The sequence below is a fragment of the Micromesistius poutassou genome, assembly GCF_964030765.1.
Source record: "Micromesistius poutassou genome assembly, chromosome: 6".
Lineage (NCBI taxonomy): Eukaryota > Metazoa > Chordata > Actinopteri > Gadiformes > Gadidae > Micromesistius > Micromesistius poutassou.
This window is the reverse complement of record NC_140276.1, coordinates 13682944-13707685: the sequence shown is the minus strand read 5'-3', so window position 1 is coordinate 13707685 and position 24742 is coordinate 13682944. Positions and strand designations below refer to the sequence as shown.

At 48.2% G+C, this 24742-nt stretch overlaps 1 protein-coding gene across 4 annotated transcripts; it reads left to right on the top strand.

Moving 5' to 3' along the window:
* Positions 1-290: 290 nt before the first annotated feature.
* LOC311345072 (centrosome and spindle pole-associated protein 1-like) lies at positions 291-22924 on the top strand. Of its 4 annotated transcripts, none has more exons than XM_084469436.1 (28): positions 291-424; positions 1077-1197; positions 1316-1394; positions 1530-1633; positions 2001-2054; positions 2270-2592; positions 3740-3837; positions 4259-4355; positions 4884-4938; positions 5981-6201; positions 6344-6474; positions 7117-7285; positions 7894-8017; positions 9859-10006; positions 10970-11107; positions 12216-12328; positions 12815-12964; positions 14666-14809; positions 15081-15197; positions 15395-15461; positions 15741-15867; positions 16626-16765; positions 17735-17866; positions 18602-18642; positions 19190-19250; positions 19731-19840; positions 22256-22397; positions 22552-22924. In XM_084469436.1, the coding sequence occupies exons 2-28, from the start codon at positions 1093-1095 to the stop codon at positions 22773-22775; spliced, it is 3414 nt and encodes a 1137-aa protein (XP_084325562.1). In that variant the 5' UTR covers positions 291-424; positions 1077-1092; the 3' UTR covers positions 22776-22924. The 4 variants fall into 4 exon arrangements, with proteins under 4 accessions (XP_084325562.1, XP_084325561.1, XP_084325563.1 ...); XM_084469435.1 differs by having other exon boundaries at positions 15078-15197; XM_084469437.1 differs by lacking the exon at positions 17735-17866 and having other exon boundaries at positions 15078-15197.
* Positions 22925-24742: the final 1818 nt, after the last annotated feature.

The following is a 24742-nucleotide window of genomic DNA, read 5'->3' as shown; positions in this document are numbered from 1 at the left end:
TCCATCTGACTAATAATAGGGAACTCTGGTCCCTTCTATGTGACATGTATGACTACTGCGGGTTTCTAGAGGAAATTACCTCCAGTGACACGCTGGTAGTTTAGTTAGTTGTTAGTTAGTTAAGTAATAAACATGCATGAAATATTATACTAATATTAACCGACTGATATAATAGTCGGTTAATCCGCTGCGGAGAGGTGACCGCGGGAACATAATCTGTGGGCGGGGCATGAGCCGAGGTCGAGACGTCTCTGGAGCGCGCGCGAGGGCGCGCAGCAGGGCCAGTGTGAGTTTGATTGAGCTAGGCTAGCATGCTAGCAAACAGCTGAGCTCGAGCCGACCGCAGCGGACCGCAACAGTTGGGAGATAACGCCAACCGACACACGCCGTCACACCCTCCACGTTACACCGAGGCTCATCCGCGGTAAGAGTTACGGTTACTTTGTCCGTTGTTTATGACGTGAACACAGAACATACCTGTGCGCGTTCACACTAGTTTGTAGCTCCTCGTCTCATGTTTACAACGTCTAAACATCGCCGTCGGTCAAGGTGCATATGACACACTTGAACCACATTTCACACACTTTATCCCGAATGGCCATGCATGGTGATGACGATGACATGTTATTTTTCAGCGTCTGAACCAGATAGCTATTGAGTGCTAACTAAACGCTATCAGTCGATTCCATGACAACCGACTATTAAAGACGCAGTGCCGCGTTTATTCACCTGTGCTGCGTCCCACACTGTCGCTTTATGATGAGGTGTTGGTGTCTGTAAAGAAATACTGAATTATTAGATGGTCAAGGATCCAAAGGATTTTGTACGCGTTGATATCTCTGCAGTGTGATATAGACGTGGTGTACAGTATTGTGGACCAACAGTACTGTTGATGACACTCACTTCCCTTTCATACACATTGCATGCAAAAATATTGATCTCTTATTGAGCCATGGGAAACGAAAGCCGTAATACCTAAAGCCTCATGTCATCATAGCCAGAGCCACAGCAGGGCTGTAAACGGCTTAGCTGAGTCGTATTAACATGACTGCATACATACTGCATGTTGTCCTCAGTGGATCTGTGGTCCTCATGGAAATGGACGAGGAGCTGCGGGCCTTCATCAGGGAGCACAAAGCCAGAGTGGCAGAGGACAAGGCCAGTTTGGACCAAGACCCTCCTTACATGGAAATGAGGGTAGGGTATTTGTTTGGGACTTAATGTATGTACTGTGGACGTCATATGTTTTGATATCTCTTTGCCCTGTCATGTGCTAAACAACCTTTTGAGTCGGCTCTCTCTGTTTGGTTTACAGAGCAATGTCCGCAGAGCCCAGGATTCTGCCCTTAAGGAGAACATCCCACCCTCATGTAGAACTACAGTCCAGGTCAAAGGTACCATTTTAAAAGCAGCCAGAATCTATCCCTCGCTAACTTTTTTAGTTTATTTTGTTGTCCTCATAATTGCTCCGTGACTGGATCCATATGAAATGTAGAGTTTGTGGATGTCTGGCTCTTGTGTTTGATCAGAGGAAGGCTTCTGCGTTGGTCTGCCTCTCGGAGTGGAATATGCCAAGAAGAAACAGGGGCTCCAACAGGAGCTGCGCATGGACTTCAGGCGCTACATGGCCGAGGTGTCGTATTAATTACACTGTGGTGGTGTCGTCCTGTCCGGCTCCAATCTCACATTTCCCAAGTCTCACTCCTCCAAGTCTGTTGTTCTCAAACAAACATTTTAAAGCGAATCTTGCATGAATCTCAAGTCCCCAACTTATCTCAGTCAAGATTAATATGAATCCTGAAGGAGTCCTACAATACATGCAGGGGTTTATACATACCACTTTCAGGACGCCTCCTGACCTTCATATTAGCAGTAAAGACACTCTCTTATCAAAAACCCCAGCTGCCACTGTTGACTCCTTTTAAACTATTCATATTTTGCGTTTGAGCACAAAAGTTCCTTTCCATGTACTTAACAATAAGCTTGTGTTTTTATGGCAGAAAAAACGCCTTGACACCGGACAGAACAGAGCCTGTGAAGGCCGGTCTGCCAAGGTAAATGTCTTTCTTTCATCTATTTATTTTATTTGCTTCATGTATTTATCTAATGGGTATAGCTGTTAATAACCACCTCAATTCAAATACAAAAGATGCCTGTGATTGTGTGTGTTTGCGCGATGCATGATTTTGTGTGTGTGTTCCATCTGGACTCGATATATGATCCCTGCCACTGAAACCGCCGTACATGTTTTGTCCATTTCCCGCCGCAGGAACATCTGCTGCCCCACCCCCCTACCCTCAGCCAGGGCCCCCGCCTCCCCAGCCACGCCAAGCGCGGAGCGGGCGCCAGCAGGGACGCCGCCCCCCCGGCGGAGGGCAGGAGGCCCACGCAGAGGGCCAACCGACCGCGGCGTCGCCGGACCTCCCACCGAGAGGGGAGTGACGAGGAGCCGCTGGAGCGGGAGTCTGGGAATGAGGAGGACGACGGTGGAGGCGGGGAGGAGAGGCTGGAGCCTGCGGAGGGCAGGCAGCAGCAGAGACACATGGGGGTCCAGGCCGCCGCGGAGAGCAGCAGTTGGTACAGGGCTATCGGGTAGGTCTTCGGGGAGGGAGCCCCTGTTGGGTGGACTGAAGGCTTCTGGGTGTTTAGGGGGCATCGAGCAGCACTGAGCGCTTCTCACCCAGGTGAAACGAGACACCGTTGCATCGACCTCCTGACCGCCGCCAGGCTGCTGACACCGAGCGCTGACGTTTACTTTCTGGCCAATGTTTGTTTTTCTTGGCTGCTTGTTAAGATTAAGAATAGCAGTGAAGAAATACAACTTTGGAGAAGTACTGTATTATATACAGGGTTTCCCGAATATACATTTGTTTATATTATAGTGTTTAAATGTATTAAACACAAAATATTAAATAAAAATGACAATTTAAAAATAAGCAGCTTTTCAAAATAACACCTGGAACAAGAACAGTGACTTAATTTGTGAAATATTTAAAATATTTTAAAGTTTTAAAAATATTCAAAACGTAAGAATTTTATGAAAAGAAATGTAGATAATTTTTTTTTTTGACAGCGTAGTTAAGGTGGCAGGCGTGTGTTGCTTAGGCGGCTGTAAAGTGCTGTGGGAAACCCTGATGTATCCTATTGTCAGTCATCCCAGCCACCCTCCTTGGGGCACAATGCTCCCTCTAAGGATCCTACCTGCCAACGGTTCTACCAATATTGGGAAGGGAAAGTGATGAAAGAGAAGAGTAGATGGTTCAACATCAGAGTCATGTTAGTACCTATTTTAAATTAATTTCATTGAATACAATCCACGTTTCATTCATTTGAATTAAATAAATAATCATATCCCCAGTCCCTGTTGTTGGTCCAACAAATGCATAACATTTGAAACCAAATGAGAAACACAATGCTTTCTTATTTGCACAGCGTTATGATCTGGTGTAGAAGAAAATCTAAAGCCCCAACATCATGGATCTGAGCCCTTGTATTTGTCACCACTTTACTCTTAAAGGCCGGTCACAACACCTCTTCCATACCAACAACCATCTTAAACTACAAATGTTAATCTTCCATCAGAGTTGGGTATAAGTCCCTTATGTCCTCCTCTTCAATATATGCATGGATTGCATTGATTTGGTGTGGAAGCAAATGCCTCATTCACAGATGTGAAAATGTCTTGTAACTTGACCATGACCTATTATTTCATATGTGCTCATTGATTTGGGTCCATCAGGGAGAAAAGGGAACCTGTCACAGGGGGCGCCAGAGCAGACCGGAGATCCAGGCTGACCAACAGAGACCAGACTGAGTTTGCAACTGGACTTTTAATTGGTGAGAAGACATTCTTCCACCGTTAGCAAATACTGCTGTGATACGTGCTGTTTCTTGCATTAACAAAAGCACCATGATGTTTTTGTAATCATGAGAGAAAGTGCATGTCAAGATTACGTGTAGGATTATGCTTTCCTTGGTATTTTCATCTAGTTCTTAAACTAGATGAGACAAGTGTAGCTATCTCAATCATAGCATACACCTCTGCGATGATTGTGGTATTTTTTTCGGAATGAATGGTCTGTCATTCTGTCAAATGTGCAGACATATCTATGGAAATGAACCAACGACCCAGCCCTTGATAAAGATAATGAACAAAGAGGGGAAAACTGATGTTCAGGGATTTGAGGAAAAACTGATTGCAACCATTAATAGATTCACACCAAACTGTCTCTCTCTCTCTCCTCCTGCTCCTCTTCAGGGGCAGCGGATGCGGAGGAGGCCCTGAGGAAGAGGCAGGAGCGCTACAGACAGGAGCTGGAGGAGCAGATAGCCGACCAGCAGAGGAGGAAGAGGAGGTGGGGAAGGATTCATTGTCACTGTGTAGTGAACTATGCCTGGATATACACATGACCTTGGGCACTGTTTGGTTGATCTCAAGTTAAGATGCAAGTTTAAACTCTTATGCGATGCAGTGGATTGTGTAGTTCATCTATTTGTAACTTGCCTTGGTTGCCATGGTTTGATCAAGTTTAAATGGAAAGTGGTATTTTTAATTTAACATTGCAGATGGGTATGTTTAGGTATTATCTAAGAGATGTTGGCTTACATTAGAGAGGCTAACGCTTAGGTATGTTTAGTTAAAAATGTTTGAAAGCTAGCCTTTAGTGTGTCTCTTCTATGTGGGGTAGAAGTAAATACAAATAATTTAACCAGACAATATGACAGTCCACCTGCTCTTAAGTCTAAGAACATTTTGTATAAAATGTACTTTTATTTTGTACTAAAGACAAACATAAATACATGGGTTGATTTAAAAACTACTCAACAGCTTGTGAATGTCCAGACAGTATCTTCTAGAACCTTGTGCTCTGTCCTGGCTGCAGGGAGAAGGAGCTGGAGCTGAGAATGTCTGCAGCAGCACCAGAACCAGACAAGCAGGTCAGTCAGACGCCAGCACAGAGCAAACTAATCAGAACGAATGGGCTTCAAGATGTGGAGATGGAAGGACTAATTGCATGCAAAGTGGATTCATTTGCTTCATAATGCTTTTACTGTGTGGTTAGACACGGTGTGTTATGTGTACTTACTCGACAAACTAGAAACACCAGATTTCAGTTGGGAGCATCAGTGGGCAATTATTTAGTATAATTTGTGAATTATGATTATATGATGATGGAAAATTAGCCATCATCATATATGGATGTACTTTGTATTTCAGCCATAGTTTATGGCATAGTCTATTAAGCATAGTTTATTATTCGATTTTTGGTATTTTAATGTAATTGTAAAATCAAATTTTTGTGACGTTGACAGCGCAAAGAAAACCTTCCCCTGAGAGGGGAACAGAACCGAACTCGGGTTTGAATGACTCCCTCTCTTGGTGAATACATGCTATTGCATGCATCACCTGTTATTGGCTTTATCTGGTCATCTGCTGATTAAGTGTTGGTGCTGACAGGGTTCAGCTTGCATGCGAAGGGGCGGCACGAACAATCAAAATTCATTCATCCGCTCAGGTTGAAATATGCTCACGAATTTGTCTCGACGCTGAATCACTCACACAAGCATAGTTTGCCGTTTGCGCGAGCAACCCCGCCAAAGTAACGCAAGTAGAATATTCGCTTAGCGTTTGGTGTGAACGCGTCCTTTACAGTTGGCAAACAGTGGTGGTTTAGGTAGGGTGCGTTCCACAATGTGGCCGCAACTGTTTGTCAATGTGTGCAAGGCACTAACCACCAAAGATCGGGATTTCTACTTAAACTAATTGACCCTTGAGAAAAGGTTACCAAACCTAACTAGTTACTAGTGCAGTTACTGAGTCGCTAGGAGACAGCAAGACCCAGCTGCATGGTTCATTAGTTGTTTCATATAAAGAAAGAAGCCTTTACAGGGGAGCCCTGCCCCAGAATGACGCAGGCGGAGTCAGAGGGCGTGGCCTTTTTTAGAGCTGTGTTCATCCCATGTTGTGTCTGACACCCAGCTGGACCACATCAAATACATGGGCCTGACCCGGAGGAGGGAGGGAGTGGCGAGGGAGGCCTACACCGGCGGCGGCGGCCGGCCCGCCAGGGAGAACCCTCCCCCAGAGCCCGGCCGCGCGGCCTTCCAGTCCCCCCTGCTAGAGTACAGCGCTGCCCTGGGGGAAGGCCTGCTGTCCCCCTACTGCCCGCCCGGCCCGCCCCCGCTGCACCGGGCCCTCAGGTACACACATGCGCACACACACACGCACGCACGCATGCACGCACACGCACACTCTTCATATTTTGAAGTCGCTTTTCAGGAAATGTATATTTCATGCTATTGTCTTAGTATTGAAAGTTACTCTGAAACCATATCTGTCCAGGATCCCCTCCTACCTGCCACACCCACCGGCAGTGCTCCCTGAAGCTGCGTACCGGGGCCTGTGTCAGGATGCGTGCCACTACCATGGCAACAGCACCGCTGTGGAGCTAAACCCCCACCACCTCCCTTACTGTAAGCACCGTCTGTCTGTCCCTACACACCTCCCTTACTCTAAGCACTGCCCCATGTCTGTCTGTCCCTACACACCTCTCTTACTGTAAGCACTGTCTGTCTGTCCCTACGGACCTCCCTTACTGTAAGCACTGCCTCATGTCTGTCTGTCCCTACACACCTCCCTTACTGTAAGCCCTGTCACATGTCTGTCTGTCCCTACACAACCTACCATGTGTATTCTCCCTTGGCTCCAAGTCATTTTATTCATTGAATTGGAGGACAATTTCTGACACATCTCCAAGTATCTCTACATGACAACGAATCATGGGAGGGAGTTGTTTGGACCATCAGGATTACATTGGGTCTAATTTTACGCCTGCCAGGGCCAAAATACAGGGAAATGGTTAGAGTACTATAAATGGCCATGACAATTAGCTAAAGAGAGGAAAATAATGTCTAATTTCACGGTGTCTCGAACTGAATTCCCGTCCCACTATTATGTCTGTTCAGCCAAATCGATTTCATTCACTGAACTTGAATTTATTTTTCCATCCATTTCCAAGTATCTCTACATAACAACACAACATGACAACAGCACATGGGTCAGGGAACGTCTCATCACGTGTAAAGTGTCACCCCATCCACTGTGCCTCCCCTCAGGTGGTCCGCAGCTGCCTGGGACCAGCGGTGGCTTTCCCGCGTCCTACTGGACCGTGCCACCAGGGGGCAGCGTGCCCCAGCTCGGACACCACAGCCAGCACGGTCACTACGCTGAGAGCCACGTCCCAGACACCCCCCATCCTCCTCCTCTTGCTGCTGCTGCTACACGGTATGTCCCCCCCTGCCCCCACGGTGGCTTCTCCTGGGGTTTGAACACTGAGGAGACACGCCATTGGTCACCTCGGGGCGAGAGCGAGGCCATGGTGGGAGCTGCAGTGTGTTTACGTTGTAAGTTGGAGGTGAGTCTCTCTGTCGGAGGTAGAGGAGCAGCAGAGACGCAAAGAGAATGCTGATTCATAATATTAAGATGTACGCTACCGTTCAAAAGTTTGGGGTCAGCCAGACAATTTCATGTTTTCCATATAAACTAACACTTTTATTCAACAGTTTTCAGCTGTGGGGTTTTCTACTCATCAATTAGCCTTTTAACACGATGAGCTAAACAATGCACCATTAGAACACAGGAGGGATGGTGGCTGGGGGCCTCTGTGCACCTAGTAGATATTCCATTAAAAATCTGCCGTTTCCAGATGGAATAGTAATTTACCACATTAACAATGTCTAGACTATATTTCCGATTAATTTAATGTTATCTTCATTGGAAAAAAAAAACAGTGCTTATCTTTTTTTTTTATAAAACCCTAGCCCAAACTTTTGATAATACTATTTTCTGTATCCAGCCGTCATTCCCTGATTTCCGTTCTTTTGGTTTGACAGGAGCCCCCTGAGGGCCGCTGGAGGGGCGGCGTCCGTTGACTCTCTGGCGGGGGCGTTCCCCGGGGACAGGGCCCGCAGCACCAAGGACAAGATGAACAGCTACAAGGAGGCCCTGAAGCAGCAGGTAGGCCTCCCATTAGCCCGGCGCTGGTTCCTATCAGACAGGAGAACTACTGAGAGTCCTTCCTACCGAGCCTCCCATACAACAGAAAGGTCTCATGGCCCAGAGCTCACAGCCCTGTCCGCACACAGGTGATACAATAATGTGGAAATAATGTTTTGTTATGTTTTTGAATTTTCATGTCCAAAATAGACTTGAGTCCTATATGAAGCTACAGAAAACATGATACTATTTCGTTTTTTGGGTTGCACTACAGATATTTACTAAAATTTGCGATCTTTGGGCGTTAAGCGTTTGTTTGAATCGGCACCTTTTTATGCTTGCCAGAATCAAATTGGAGCATAAAATATGTATATATATTTATTTTTTTTACACCCGGAGCACTTCAAGAACCAGTCCTTGGAGAGTACACCAATGGGACGTTTCTGACAGCTCTTAACAGTTCCTCTCAGAAACATTGTCACGTCCCACCTGACCTTTTGACCCACGAGCGGTCAGCGCTGGGTCTCTGCCCGCGTGCAGAAGGCCTGACTGTGAAGTGCTGTCCTGAGTGGGTGCTAATGGCTACGGCCGCCCGGTACACCTTATGTTCACTTCTCGAGGCATGAGTGCAAGGAAGTGAGAGAGAGAGGGGGGGAGAGAAGGGGAGAGGGAGAGATTTGACTGCATGCCCAGCCTGTGGTTATCTATTTGGCAGGTAGACCCAGGCAGACCACGGAGTGAACTTTACAAGCAGGTAAAATAAATGACATTTAAACAACAAGCCCCTCCCATAAACTCAAAAATAGTGTTGTATAACAAGCCCCTCCCATAGACTCAACCTGCCCCTGATAGTGTTGTATAACAAGCCCCTCCCATAGACTCAACCTGCCCCTGATAGTGTTGTATAACAAGCCCCTCCCATAGACTCAACCTCCCCCTGATAGTGTTGTATAACAAGCCCCTCCCATAGACTCAACCTCCCCCTGATAGTGTTGTATAACAAGCCCCTCCCATAGACTCAACCTGCCCCTGATAGTGTATCAAATGCCCCAGTGCAGCCTCTACCCCAGATCCTCCGAGCTGCCTTGTCAGTTGCTGACCCTGCCTTAATAGTTTCCTGTAGTTATCACTTGATTTTGCTGTCATAAGATTTGGTTGTTGTGTTGTTTAACTTGTGCACTAGTTGCTAGAGGCTCTTACACATAGGGCTGTTCTTTGCCATCTACTCCGCACTTTGTGCATTTGTGGTATAAATCAGAAAAGCAGTTTTGCACCGATTTGATCACATTCAATAAAGGGTGTTTATATTACTACTTTGGAGGTGCTGCTATATAATGGACTAAATGTAAGGTGGTGGCGTAAATGCAACAGCAGGGCTATGATGGTATTGTGCGTAGCGTCTTGGAAGTCATTACAAACAATTCAGTGAAGCCAAGGAGTCACATTGCTTGGTACACTAAGCTTGGTATAAGTCAGTTCATGAACGCCCTAGAGACTCATGTGGAAGAGAGAAGAGGCATAGTGAGTGCAGGCCTGGTCTGCCAATTCTTCCGTTAGCGTGATGCTGAACCCCTTCTACCCAGTGTCCTCATGTTACATGTTACATTCCTGTTCACAGGAACTGTTCTTTGGAGCAGATAATTAGTTAATAATTAGCAGATTGTTAGTTAGCCTTTTTAGTTTTGTCACTGTCAAAAAAGTATAAAAAGTATATACAAAAACAATACCCAGTAAAAAGCTTTTCTTCGTTCCATTGGAGAGTTTCACATGATGTCGTGCACCTTCCACGCTGACATCTTGGTACTTCTTCATCGTAATGGAATAACAGCAATCGGTTGCTTGGTGATTCTTGCATTTCCCAGATCCTGGAGCGCCAGGAGCGCCGCCGCGTGGAGCAGGAGGAGCGGGAGAGGTACGAGGCCCGGCTGGAGGCCGACATGAGGAACCACCAGCCCTGGGGCCGCGGCGGCGGAGGGGCCCCGCTCAGAGACAGCACCGGCAACCTCCTCAGTAGGTCTCCCTCCCGTTGTTTTGTGGGGGATTGATTGTCGGCCTTCTGTGTGCAATTTGCTGTGTTATGTTTGGCTTTCAATAAATGTCCTTCATTGAATGATGTCCATTGTTTGACTGATGAGCCCTTTGAGACATGGCAGTGGTACTATCCAATCACTCTCATTCCTAAGTAGAGCGCATCCTAGACCGTTAGTCCAGGAGGATGCACAATATCGGGGAAAGATTCGTCTGAAGTCGGGCAGCTTTTTGAAACCATTACAGATGATGAACCAAGTGCCAGCAGCAGCTGTCACATCGTACCACTCGCTCTGCTGAAGGATTCTCCCGGTCCTTACTCCCTAGTCACAGTTCTGCTAAACTGAATGGTATTGCTGTGCTAAGCTGTACTCTGATAGGCATTGCTCGCATGTATTCAGAATTCAGAATTTATCATGAGGTGATTTGAGCACCTTGCGTAATCAGACAGAACGAAGCTCTCCATCACAGAGACCGGCCTCTGTTTGAGCTCCTAATACATTCATATATTAATTACGGTAGCTCGTATTGGTCTGGTGAAAAGTTAATCTGATGGTGGTCTGTACCTAGCAGGGGTTGAACTCGCTCTTCATAGGCTGGGGGACACCTTGATAGGCTTATTCATTATTTTCAAGTGTTTAAACCACGTAAAAGTCACAACAGATTAGGCCTCATTGAGCAGAATATATAGAACTGCTTCATATGCGTGTTGTGGAAAAAACGCCTTCCACAATGTCAAATTTGTTACATTGTTATAGGTATTAATCCAAATCTAAGAATTATTATTATAATATTATTTGTATATTTAAATGGTTTCCCGCAGCTAACTGTTGAGACTGTGGTCCCTTTTTCCGTTGACTTCCGGTTTCCGGTCGTACTTGACACACGTTGACTTCCTGTTTCCTGTCGTACTTGTCCCATTGACTTCCTGTTTCCTGTGTCCAGCCGACCTGCACCAGATGCACAAGCTGAACGAGGAGGCCTACACCCGCCCCGAGCAGAGGGCCAAGAGAGGCCCCGCCCCCGCCGCCGTCGCCATGGCCCCCCAGGCCGACCAGCCCGCCACCAGCGACAGAGTCTCTGGTACCGTGGCAACCGCACTCTCTTCATCTTTAGTATGAGCCGAGTCAGGGTCTCTGGTGTCCTAGCAACAACACTGGATCCTCACAAGACAGAGCAACACGGCAGTGAACCTTCCAATGCGGTCTGCATGATGATACGACATGTCAACCAAGTAGCAATGAGGCAATAAACGTTGCATGACAACAATGTGTTTTTATGTTTATGATTCATTTTTTTGATTTTGAGCATAACAGATATACAGTACACCTCATACATGAAGTGAAATGAATACACAGAATCATTCTGTGAAACAAGGTACTAACAAAGAGACAGTTTACCCCCAACTCCGACCCCCCCACCACCTTCCCTCCCTTACAAGTGCCAATGAGGGGTATAAGTAAGAGATAATGTATAGAACGCCGGTCATTATCGGGAAATAAGCCCAGACAGGGCGAACAGGACACTGACGCGAAGCGTCTGTCTTGCTTTGCCCTGAAGGGGCTTATTTTAGATAATGACCGGCAACGTTCTATACATTATCCCGCTTATTACACGGTTACTTGCCAAAACGAAAAAAATAACTTCACACGGTGTGTCTTTTTACAATTACCATTTGTAGTGTTGATCAGCAGAGAAATAGTTCACCAAAGACGTTGACGTCGCTTAGCAACCCAATACACAGGTGTTGATAAGTTTCCGGACTACTTGCGGAGTGATACAAAAGACGTGAAAAAAATCACTTTCCTTGACAGCGGTCATTATATACTTAGCAACGGTCATTATTGATATAAATAATTAAATAATTCACCACCGAAAGTCGGGAAGGCCCATGCAAGTGAACGGAGCGTTCCACAGCATTGGGAAGAGCCGTGTAATAATGAATAATCATAGGGTATGATGGGTTTTGATACATAGTAATGGTAGTGATAGCTAATATTGGCCATGCATGCCTTCACATCTACAGAGAAATACGTATACAAGTCAAACATGCAATGTTTTTCATGTTTATATTATATTAAATTGTAATATTTATTGAGCCTGTGATTCCTGGATTGATTCTGATGCACTGAAGCAGCAGAGCAGTGCCGCGACATTTGCGATGTCTCCTTTTGCTCTTCCTTTCCACTAGGTTTTGCCCATGTGCAGACGCCCACGTTTGCCAGAGGCAGTGTGTTCGCCAACGAGCCCTCGGCCCAGCAGGTCCAGGAGCAGGACAAGTACAAAGTCTACCTCAAAGAGCAGGTAAAGGTCCAGGCTGTCCCTGGGGTGGGCTCTGCATAACAGACCAGGGTTGTGCTCCTGCTGGCCTCCGCCTCATTGGACACCAGATGCCCTATGGCAAGGAACAACTGGCTCCCTCTTGTATATCTGTTTGGCTTTTGTTTTGGTTGCTTTTATTGCCGGGGCAAAACATTCCTTATCATCTCCTGTGCAATGGTAATATATGCTGTCAGTGTGCTTCCCTAAAGACAAAATGCTTTTTTTATGTTTTCATTTTGCCTCGGGTCGGTCAGTGTAGATTCTTGCCTTATTCAGCATTCAAGGTTAGAACTGTTGGGGAAGAATGTAACTTTTATAGCATTGTGTATTAAATGTCTTGTTTCGTGTGTGTGTGTGTGTGTGTGTGTGTGTGTGTGTGTGTGTGTGTGTGTGTGTGTGTGTGTGTGTGTGTGTGTGTGTGTGTGTGTGTGTGTGTGTGTGTGTGTGTGTGTGTGTGTGTGTGTGTAGATTGAGGAGAAGCGGCGGCAGAAGGCTGAGGAGCAGGAGCAGAGCCGTCTGGAGGAGGCGAGGGAGGAGCGTAAGCTGGCGGAGCAGCGCGCTCACATCCAGCGGGAGTTTGAGGAGGAGCAGGACCGGAGGAAACAGAAGGAGACGGAGGTGAGTCCGGACCCTGCCTTCAGGAGCCACCGCTGCCAAGGTTATGAGACATGGCTGGAACCGGCCGTTACGGGCTACTGCCTACCGTTAGCCAGCCCGTAACTTAGCGTCTGTCCCTACTTATTTCAGTACTTGAAGCATGTCCCTGAACGTCCCTGGGTGAGTGCGATCTTACCTATCTAGTGGGTTAGGTGTGAGGTACTCACCGCCGGACCACGGTCATGGTAACTGAACAGCTCTCTATTGCTCCCTTTTCCACCGGCAGGGTACGCTTCGGGCCCAGCACGCCTCAGCCCAGTAGTGAGGGTGCAGTGTAGCCCAGCTCAGTTACGGCTCGCGTTTCCACCGCCGACAGTACCCTTATGGTAGGGCGGGGTTTAATCGTTTAATCATCATGATCTCATAGCAGCCCGACACAGTGTAGCCTGCTAATAAATCCAAGGAAAAAGAAGAACGCACACAATGAACAAAGAGCAACAATGTTGGACGTCCAAGAAGGGCGTCAAACTTTTGCGCAACATTTTCTTCATTAAACAAAGCTTTCGCCGTTGTCCAGAAATACCTTGCGGGTAATGTGTTTGTTTGTTGTTAGGCGTGTTTCAGATCGTCTGCATTTGAGCGCATGCATGCACGAGACTTGAGAAGATCCGCCGGCACGGGTCAGAAGCACGTCAAGTTCCCACCACGTCAAGTCGGACACAGGTGCACTTCTCGTAGTTTGAACAAGCATAGTTTGGGAGAGGGCACGCCTCTTTGAAAGGAGTTGTGTCATTTCCCACGTGGTAATTCCAACCAACTAGGGCAATGTTTTGATATGTTGAGGGGAGTGTCTTATGTCCGCATTTATTTGAGACCATATGCACAGAAATGCAGACGGAGGGAGCTCCCGCGAGTTTTTAAAGCCATGTGACATGTCGCGTAGGGAAGTTATCACCAGCATTTCTGACGTTTTTATCCCAGAATGCCTTATGTTATGCAAGGCAACGTAACGCATACTTGATCTGTAACTTGCCTATTATCCCCCTGTCGCACGGAGGTGACAATTCTGTCAACCAATCAACTGACGGTGTGTGTTGCTCGAACTTGCCGGAACCCTTTCAGGCGTCTCAGTACCCCAACGGAGGAGTACTGCGAGACTCAGTCCGGATCACGCCCACTTTTGGCGGTGGAAACGCGACCCGTGCCACAGACTGCAGACTGAACCCGACCCGCACCCTCCGGTGGAAATGTGCCATATGTGACACGCCGTACCGGCACCTTGCCTCGGTGGGGTGTGCCGTCGGTCCAGGCGACCAGCCCGCGCTCTGATCCGGTCGTTCATTCATCCAGAGGGTTAAGCTTCTCGGAAACGTGTAGGATAACGCCCCAGTGTGTGGCGCGTTTCATATGTACGTAGATGGTTATAACCCTCATACACAGCGACGGTACAAAGGAAGTATCACACAGTTGACGTGGGTCAGGTCGTCGGTCAACCCAATGCTTCCACAGACTTGAGGCAAAAAGTTTTTATTGGAATTTGAGCACTTACACGTTAAGAAGATGACATTGTTATTACCTCTAGTCATGTCTGATCAAGGTTTGATGTCATCTTAAGGAACGATGAACAACGGTGGAATGCTCCATATTCGTAGTACATCTCCCATGTTGGTTTCCTCATTCACCTCCTTCTTCTCCCCTCCTCCTCTGCTCCTCCTCCCGCAGCAAAAGAGGAAGAACGAGGAGCTGGTGCGTCTGGCGGAGGAGCGCAAGAAGGAGGTGGAGCGGGCCAAGCAGGAGGCGGAGGAGAAGGAGAACGCCGAGCTGAGGCAGCAGTACGAGAGGGAGCGGCAGGCGCGCCTGGAGGAGGTAACCACGCAGCGCTGGTTACCATGACGACACGCTGCTACTGCTGCTGCTGGCGTTCTGCTCCTTCCGACTCGTCGTTAATCGTAGCGGGGGCTTCTAAATACATCTGGTGGCTTCTGCTTTGTTCTCTGTCGTGATCCAATGTGCACGGCAAGGATAGAGTCGAACCCTTCAAACGTCCAACCCCGTGTGTCTTGCAGGCAAAGAGGGGGTTGCGTTTGTGGTATCTCAGTGTGTTTGTGTGTGTGCGTGTGTGTGTGTGTCCTAGCAGGTCCACAGGGAGCCGTCCCCCCCCATCCCCACGCTGCAGCGGAGACAGGGGACACCCCCGCGCTACACTCCCCGACCCCCAACCTTCGACAGCCAGCGCTCTACTGCTCCCATGTCGGTGTGTGTAGAGGCACGCGCACGCACGCACTCCATGTCCAACTCGCCCTGACGCTCTCCATAGACATTATTCCATCATATTATCAGATAAACCCCAACTCCCAACACAGTGGGAGTTGGTCTGAGACGTGCTCTCTGAGCACCAGCCTGTAAGAGAGTGAGAGGTTTGATGGACTCTTCCTCTCTCCCATGGTGAAGGAGCGCTCCCTGTCCGGCCTTCAGTCACCCCCCGTTCCGGCCTGCAAGAACCACCTCCGTGCCACAGGTACGCACGCACGCACGCACGTACGCACGCGCGAGCGAAAACACACACGCACGAAAACACACACACACACGCACGCGCGAAAACACACACACACACACACACACACGCACACGCAAACACACACCCACCCACCCACCCACACACGCACACAAATTCCTTTGAAAGAGCTCAATGGTAATAAATTCCCAACAGAAAAGGTAACTTCTGATGTGTGTGTGTGTGTGTGTGTGTGTGTGTGTGTGTGTGTGTGTGTGTGTGTGCCCTCCCCCCCCTACTCAGAGGACAAGCGTGACGTGTTCAGCGAGCTGTCTGCGCTGCGGCGGCAGCTGCGCAGCGAGCAGCGGCGCCTGGAGGAGGGGCTGCTGCAGGGCGACTGGGAGGAGCGGGAGTCTCCGCTGAGAGACCGGTGAGCCCGGCCCCAAAGGGCTCCCCAACCACCACTTGGGCACCAGCATCAAGGGCTGTGCATGATGGGCTGTGAATGGAGTGATAGATGGGGGGGATTCCAGGGAGATCAGAACAAAGTTACAGTCCCAGAAGGCCATTAAACATTAACGGTGTAAAAAGTAAAGAGAAGTTGTATTTAAGAGCTAATTTCTGACTAATCAGGGCATCTCTTCTCTGATTGGTTGAGGAATCCATCTTGCCTGTCATTCACAGGTGCATGAAATGCAACCGTTCTCAATGACGGAGGGAGAGAGCAGGGAGGAGCAATCTTTTGGGGATGTTGGGGATGTCTTTTTACTGCTGTCTGTAATTACAACTCTCCAGTCTTCCCGACAGCACCTTTTAAGTGGTAGTTTGATGACACATTATAGATCTTAACTTATCTTACGTTAAAGATGGTAATACCGTTACACATCAGGCATTATTCATTTTTACTCATCATCCATTCATCCTAATTATTCATCATTATTCATGTGATGGCTAACAATGTGATTAGTATGTTGCACGAAGTTAACAGCATAGACGTGTGTATATACATAGACACCGCAGTGACCGCTTTGAACAGCAAAAACACTGCACTACAGGGCTGATCTGTGTGTGTGTGTGTGTGTGTGTGTGTGTGTGTGTGTGTGTGTGTGTGTGTGTGTGTGTGTGTGTGTGTGTGTGTGTGTGTGTGTGTGTGTGTGTGTGTGTGTGTGTGTGTGTGTGTGTGTGTAGGCTGCGGGAGCGCCCCCCGGTGGACGTGTTCGACATGGCACGCCTCCGCCTGCAGGCCGCGGTCTGCCGGCCGCTGTCCAGGAACCCTGAGCCCGCCACCCTGCAGCGCATCCACGACTCCCTGCAGCTCCGCCCCGGCGGTGAGGCGAGCTCTCTGGAGCCGTTTGACCCTTTATATAGAGGCCCGGTGCTGGTGTAATCCCATGACGTTGCTGACCAATCGCAGGCAGTGTGTTAGGAGGGGCGTGTGGGCGGAGTTTGACTGTTTCCACTGAGCACAACGCATAGAAGCCCGACGCAGAACTTTTGTTTTAGTCACAAACCGGCCATTGTGTCTGTGCAAACGTTTTCATTGTAGGTTTATCAGTGCCTTGTGAGATATACTGGGAGGGACGTAGGGGGGATTTGATGGGTCGGGTTACAATCCTCTTTAGGGGACTGTCTCTACTGTAGGGGACGTACCTGGCTGCAGCCAGATTGGGTCTGCCAGATCGGGCCAGATTTCCCACCCAATCCGGCAGACCCAATTTGGCTGCAGCCAGGGTTGCCAGATTGGGTGAGAATCTGGCCCAATCTGGCAACACTGGCTCTCAGGAGCTCACGTCTGCAGTGGCACGCGTCCGGGGGTCTCTGGTGGGCCAGCTCACGTGTGTACTTTACAGGGATGGAGATTCATCTTAAGTTACGATCTAAAAATAAATTTTTGAGACGCTGAAGGTGAGGTAGTCGGGGCGTCCAGTCGCGCGGCCGACCTTGTTTCGTGGAAGACGCTCGTTCATATGTAGATGTGTAAATCACGCCCGCTACGAGCTCTGGTGGAACATTGGGTTATATGAGCGGCCCTGAACATGGGTACGAATACATTTACATAGAAATGGTAATAATAACCTCCCAGAATTGAGTTTCCGCACCAGAATTTTTATGAGAAGGACGTGCGGAGCCGAGCAGAGACTGACTAAAGACATCATGGATATTTTTGAATTCATTCGACATTTGTCTTCTTGTGGTAATGGATTTGCAGTTAGACTGTGTAGACTACTTTCCTGTGTGTGTGTGTGTGTGTGTGTGTGTGTGTGTGTGTGTGTGCGTGTGCGTGTGCGTGCGTGCAGAGGGTGAGTTGAGGGCGCTCTCCAGTGGGTTTCCCAGGGTCCGCGAGGGAGACAGGGGCGTGGCCAGCCAGAGGAGGCGGGGCTACAGGGACCATCCTCCCATGTCCGGCCCCCTGAGAACTGCCCAGGACGGTCAGTCCCCTGTTCTGCTCTGTGTCTCAGCCATCAATCAAACCCTGATCGCCCAGTCAACCAATCACAATCAACCAGTCAACCAATCACAACCGGCCAGTCGCCAGCCCGCCAGCAAATCCCCCTAATATTTCATCCAATGAAAACTTGATTCAGAACACGAACTATAGGAATGAGGGTGAATAATATTCTGGCAATAAAGTAGGAAAATGTTGAATCATTGCAGTAAAACGCAATGTCTGCTTCCCTTGCCGCCCGCTAAAAATGTGTGTGAAAGTCCAGCATATATATCTGGAGACGAGGCGTCTGATAGGCTCGTTAACACAGAGATATATGCAGCTGTGTGTGTGTGTGTGTGTGTGTGTGTGTGTGTGTGTGTGTGTGTGTGTGTGTGTGTGTGTGTGTGTGGACCCAAAGAACCGTGACGGACGTGTTCAGCGGCTGCATGGGGTCGGCTTAGCTCAGGAGGAAGAGCAGGTCGGAATTTCCATCCCCGGTTCCTCCTAGCTGAGCGCCGATGTGTCCCTTAGAAAGACACTTAACCCTAGCCGCTCCTGACGAGCCGGCCGTCGCCCTGCGTGGTTGACTCCGCCGTCGCTGTGTCAATGTGTGTATTAACGGTTGTAAGTCACTTTGGATAAAAGCTCAATCCCATAATTGTCAAATGCAATGTAAATGAATCCCCCTGAGATATGCACTGTGTACTGAGAGCTCTCTCTCTCCTCATTGTTCCAGGTTACCTGGACGGGAACGCCCCCTACCACAGACTCTACCAGGTGAGCACCGCTGGACACAGCAACACCTCCATCAAGTCCCCGCCGTCTTGTGGGTTTTTACTTTCTTTATTCAATGGGATGACTAGAAAACCGTCATTATGCATGCGTCATGTGCATAAGATGAGCGGAGCGCAGAGGAGGGAACAATCGATCCTCCAGCGTTGTGTTAATATCAGAAAACCAGGTCACCTCTCAGTTCTAGTCTGGAAGATCAGGGGAAGAAAGGGTCTTAAAGCTTTATTATAACATTAAAATAGCCATAATCCCAGGCCCACTTAATCCCCAGTACATCAGCTGGCTATAGGCAGCACATTTATTTGTCTGGATTCTCCTTCCGCTGCATAAGTAGGCACTGCAAGGGATGGGGAGATTTATTTTATTAACTTCGCCGCACCTTTGCAGGGTCCATTCAAATGATGATCCAATGTAAGGTCCCACTTCATGTATACTCCTGTGTGTGTGTGTGTGTGTGTGTGTGTGTCTGTCTGTCTGTCTGTGTGTCTGGTGTGCACTTACTTGGTGTGTGTGTGTGTGTGTGTGAGCGCAGAGGGGGAACACGGCGGGCTCTGCCAGAGGATCTCTGCTAGAATCGGACAGTGCTTTCATAGGTAAGGTGGTGACACTTGATCTGTTTCTAACTTTGCTGCTGGGAAATTAGATTGTATGTTGCTGTTCCAGCTAAAGAGTTGGACTAGGAGATGTTGCCAAATATCACTTCTAAAAATATATAGTGTATTTTTCCTCTCAATAAATTCCCATTACCTTTATTTTTATTATTGCAGTTGAAACGGAATTCTAAAGTTTCTTTAGACTTTTACAATAAGACTTGGCCTAGAGTTAACTATGCAATCGGTGTAGCTGTTTTCTAGACAAGATTAGGATTTTAAGATAAGAGAGGATAAGAAAGTAGTTTAATCATCCCAGACAGGAAACGTCAGGGTCACAGCACAACGTAAAGAGATAAGAAGCAAAAACAAGAAGACCAAAAAACTAAGCTGACAAAAATGTGATATGAGAAATGTTATTAAAGCTGTAACTTTATATATCAATACATATTGTGTGTGTGTGTGTGTGTGTGTGTGTCTCAGATCCCCTGGGGGAGGCCTACCCCGTCCCCCCCACCCCGGAGCAGAGGGAGACCCCGCAGCTGTCAGCCAGGGAGAGGCGACGGCTGACCAGGAAACCGCAATCCCCCCAGGTACAGACACACACACACACACACACACACACACACACACACAGACGGTTTGATGGAGCGGTCTGATGGCGGAGACATCAGCAACAGCCCATATCACCCCAGGGTGTTGAGTTCCTTGCCCTCCTCCCTTCATTTATCCTCTCCTCGTTCGTCAGCGAAACTGGAGCTCTCACACTGGCCCGCCGAAGAGCTGTCCTGAGTGAAGGCCACCTCCAGTGTTTCTTGGCATTCCTCCAAGCAGTTAAACTGTGCTTAATGAAAGCCGCTGCTGTTCTAGACAAATCGCTGTTCATTTTTTTTAAATTTAATGTGTTCAAGATCTCCACCTCTTGCTGACACGGTACTAGGCAACAGTGAGGTGTGAATATTCAAACGGTGAACTAAACTACTAATACTAACTACTAATCGCCACTAAGTGGAGATTACTGTGCGGCTCATTATGCTTTAGTCAGAGCGCCAGTTAAAGTATATCCTGTTATCTATCATTATCTCTTGGCCCAAAATCACACAGAGCGAGAATGGTGTGGTGGGCCAGCAGCGACTTCTCTGCTGGCCCTGTCAAAATCTAAATAATATATATATATTTTATTTTATTTTCAAAATGACATTAATGTGTGTCTGAACGTATCTTAATTCCGTATTTCTTTCAGTACATTACAATATAATTCCAGAAGGAAAACGGTTCTTTTTGTAAGGCTGAGCTCAGCTGAATGGACCAGCGGGGCCAGCACTAGAAGTATTGCTAGCCTTCTGCTGAAGCTACCACCTCCCATTGGGTAATAAATTTGACTGACGTGTGTCATCAGCCAATCAAATGTTGATGTGTAGTGATAGAACGCCCCCAGGGCCCAGCAATATGCCGGCGCTGGCCCCCGGTGATGTCATCAGGGAAGTTTGAAATGTTGGCGGGTAGTGAGAGAGAGTTGATATGAACTACTATGGCCACCGCCTTCACACCACCTAGCGATCCTGTTTCTGATCTCCTTCGTTTGCCTTTTGGCCAAGGCCATCGTTTGGAGAGAAGACAGAGTTAATTTCAAGTGATCTTTCTCAACTCTCAATTATTAAAACATTAAAGCGTACTCGCGGAGTCGCGGAATGCAACCGGACAGACCCGACTCTCTGGCATCTATTGCCATCGAGAAGGAGCTGCTCATTAAACTAAAACAGGACGCCCGACTGCATGAGGTCATTTAACGTTTTTCCCTGAAAGGATCGGAGGATGGATTTCCACCGATCCAAAGTGATGGTTGAGTGTTACTTTGTACTGTGTAGGAGGAGCGATAATGTTGTTGTAGTACTTTAGTTTATAAAGCATTTTTTTGTAATGATTGGAAACATAAATATATTGCTGGAATTTGGGCAGTAGGCTAAACGGTAATGCTGTGTTTCAGTGAACCCGTTCTCAACTACTCCTGGGCTGGAGGCGGTGCACTTGTAATATTGTCGCTATATTTAATTTAATCCATTGAAGTTGAAGTTGCGAAAGCATCCGGTGAACAATATAACAATAACTCTGAAAACTTGTTTTTGTGTCATGTGTGTGATGTGTAATCTGGTTGCGGAGTGACATAATGAAAGATCTGATGGTGATGCTGCATTAGTCTAGCTGCGGTAAAGCACAGTGGTGTGCGCTGTTGTTGAAGATCAACTGTCTTGTTGTTGATGTTATGCAGTAGTGCATAGTGTGATGCACATATGGCTTTGTTGGCTGTATCGGCACCTAATATGATATTTGTGGGCATGTCTGTGGGGGGGGGGGGGGGGGGGGCGTTGTTGGGCATTGGAGTTCGTTACTGAAGGCCCTGACTTAAACGGTACGCTACTGAATTTAGGTTCATATTTTGTTGCACGACCAAATACAACAATATCGTTTTAACAGAGGAAAGCACTTGGTCCGCTGATGTCGTGGAACTGAATCGCTTCGTATCGGACTAAAATCTGTTCTGGAAGTGAAATCTAAAAACCTTATGTCCGTCTGTCCCTATCGGGGCCGGGTGCTGAGGGTTTTAAAGGTCCCATGACATGCCACCAGGTGTGGTGTGATTAGCCGTTACACTCCGTTTTGGAAATCTGCCTCTTCCTGTGTTTTAGTGACATCACAAGTGGGCGTGTCCACCTAGATGTATGATGGATAGATCAGTCGAGCAGCCTACCCAGTGGACCGTAGCAAATGTTGCTCATCTATCCGTCATACATCTTGGTGGACGCGCCCACTTGTGATGTCACAAGAAGCAGAATTTCAAAACGGCTAATCACACTCACACCTGGTGGTATAATGTGGGACCTTTAAGATCACCGTCCGCTGAATGAAGCCTCACCACGGGGCCAGCCTGTGCTCCAGAGTCTGGCTGCTCTTTAGACATCACCAACACGCCTCTGATCTGTGGACTGGTCTGGTTGCTCTGGTTACAGCCCGCCCCCAGGGATCCGGTTGGCCAGCCGGACAGCTATTCCCGCCAATCACAGAGCAGTGTTCATGGGATGAATCCGGGCGGGAGGAGGGTCCAGTACCAGACGGGGAGACCCACACACAGTCGCCATGACAACCAAACTGGTAGGTTTTTATTTTGTTAAAGCATTTCACCAGAACTAGGAATACAAAAACATGCCATTCTTTTTTTTTGACATATTTTTTTCTTTTTTGAATATACACGTCATTTCTTGGACCATATCTGACCTGGACACTTTGTTGAACTTCTCCCCCCCAGGCCGAGGTGACCGGCCCTCGCCCTCCTTCTCCTCTGAGGATGAGGAGGGGGACTACGGGGAGGAGGAAGAGGGCTCCCCCGCCCCCCGCCACCCCACCTCCTCCTGGGACTCAGTGGCCACAGACCTCTGGGCTCAGCCCCAGGTGAAGGACGCGCTGCGGCGAATCACCAACCACCGCCTGCTGAGGAGAGAGCTGCCCGCTGCGCACGGCTCCGCCCACTAAGAGGAAGCCCCGCCCCCTGAGAGCAAACCCCGCCCACCCATCCACAGCCCACTGACTACCCTCCTCTCTAGTTTTAGGAGTTATATTTTCAATGAATTTCTAAAAGAAAAAGTGATCATGTTTAGATAAGCAAAGCCCCCACCAGACGATAAGGGTTGTGTACTGAATGTTTGCATAGATTAGATCTTTCTTTTGATGTTCATATTTAATAAATTATATTTTAATGAGAAATATGTTCTGTGTGCGTGTGTGTGTGTGTAACAGAAACCATCGTTAACCTCTGGTTAAAGTCTGGTCGGCTCCCATTTTGTGCCCGTTTCGCTCCGTGACATCGATCCAACTCTTTAATCTTCCTAGCGGGCAGATCCCTCCTGGATGGAGGAGCGGGCTTCATCATCTGGGAGTCATCATCATCATCATCATCATCATCATCTGGGAGTCCCACAGGAGGGGCGTGTGGCTCCGTCCCAGAGGATGTCTGGCTGCTTCCTCCACCTCTCCTTCCTCTTCCTCTCCTTCCAAACCGTAGCTTCTCCCTTCACATATTTGCAAATATATGTGAATAGGCGGTGGTGTCTCTGGTCTCTCTCTGGACATTGTGTGGTGTCTCTGGATGGTGGCGCTGGTGTCTCTGGTCTCTCTCTGGACATTGCGTGGTGTTTCTGATCTCTCTCTGGATGGTGGCGGTGGTGTCTCTGGTCTCTCTCTGGGCGGTAGTGTCTCTGGTCTCTCTGGACGGTGGCGGTGGTGTCTGGTCTCTCTGGACGGTGGCGGTGGTGTCTGGTCTCTGGACGGTGGCGGTGGTGTCTCTGGTCTCTCTGGACGGTGGCAGTGGTGTCTAGTCTCTGGATGGTGGCAGTGGTGTCTCTGGTCTCTCTGGACAGTGGCGGTGGTGTCTCTGGTCTCTGGACGGTGGCGGTGGTGTCTCTGGTCTCTCTCTGGACGGTGGCGGAGGTGTCTCTGGTCTCTGGACGGTGACGGTGGTGTCTCTGGTCTCTCTTGAGTGTGGCGGAGGTGTCTCTGGTCTCTCTGGAGTGTGACGGTGGTGTCTCTGGTCTCTCTTGAGTGTGGCGGAGGTGTCTCTGGTCTCTCTGGAGTGTGGCGGAGGTGTCTCTGGTCTCTCTGGAGTGTGGCGGAGGTGTCTCTGGTCTCTCTCTGGAGTGTGGCGGTGGTGTCTGGTCCCTAAACTTAGCTACTCCCTTCACATATTTACGTTGTCTGGACAACCCACTCTAAACCTTGTTAGGACGTTTCTGCAGTCAGGATAACTTCTGTCCACTCTCAACTGGGGACGATGGATCCTCTTCCCTCTCTGATCCCGTCTCTCTCTGTCGGGATGAGTGATGACCTTCTGCTGTGAGCCCTCCCATTACTCACCCGCACAGCGCTGGGTCAACAACCCTCCTCTCACGTCTTCCTCAAAACACGCTGTGAAATCATGTGACTTCTTCACGAGAACTTCATTCATTCATCAAATGTTCACGTTTAGCACAATGCCGCCCACACAGTCATGATGAGCTCGATATGGAGAAGGCATCCTTCGGACGAGGAGAGCCTGTGAGCTACTAGTTCATTTGAGCGCGTTGAATCACTGAATACGGTGACATTGGGGATTCTGTGGATCTGATGTGTTGAAGCTCAATTCCAGTCTATGAGACTTCATACTCTCTGGCTTCACACCTGTTAAAAGTTCCTAAATTAGCTTGTTTCAGTAACCATTTTTAAGTCTTGTATTGCTTGTGTTCAAGCAAAAAGAAACCAAAACTGATTTTGGCACTAAAATTCAGATGTACTTTATTCAATTCAATTCAATTGTAATATGTTGCTATGCACTACTGTATGGCAACAGGCTGTATGGTATTCAGGCTACTTATCTCAAATCTAAGTTTATGGTTGTGTGTGCCTGTGTGTGTGCGTCAATGAATGCATAGCATTCACTCGACCTAAACCGTAAAAGATGAGAGAAA

Bases quoted from the DNA above. Each gene is read 5' to 3' on its own strand.
- LOC311345072 (XM_084469435.1), top strand. From the start codon at position 1,093: ATGGAAATGGACGAGGAGCTGCGGGCCTTCATCAGGGAGCACAAAGCC. The intron at 14,810-15,077 runs GTAACCACGCAG...TGTGTGTCCTAG, and splicing joins GGCAGGCGCGCCTGGAGGAG to CAGGTCCACAGGGAGCCGTC. The intron at 17,867-18,601 runs GTCAGTCCCCTG...TCATTGTTCCAG, and splicing joins CCTGAGAACTGCCCAGGACG to GTTACCTGGACGGGAACGCC.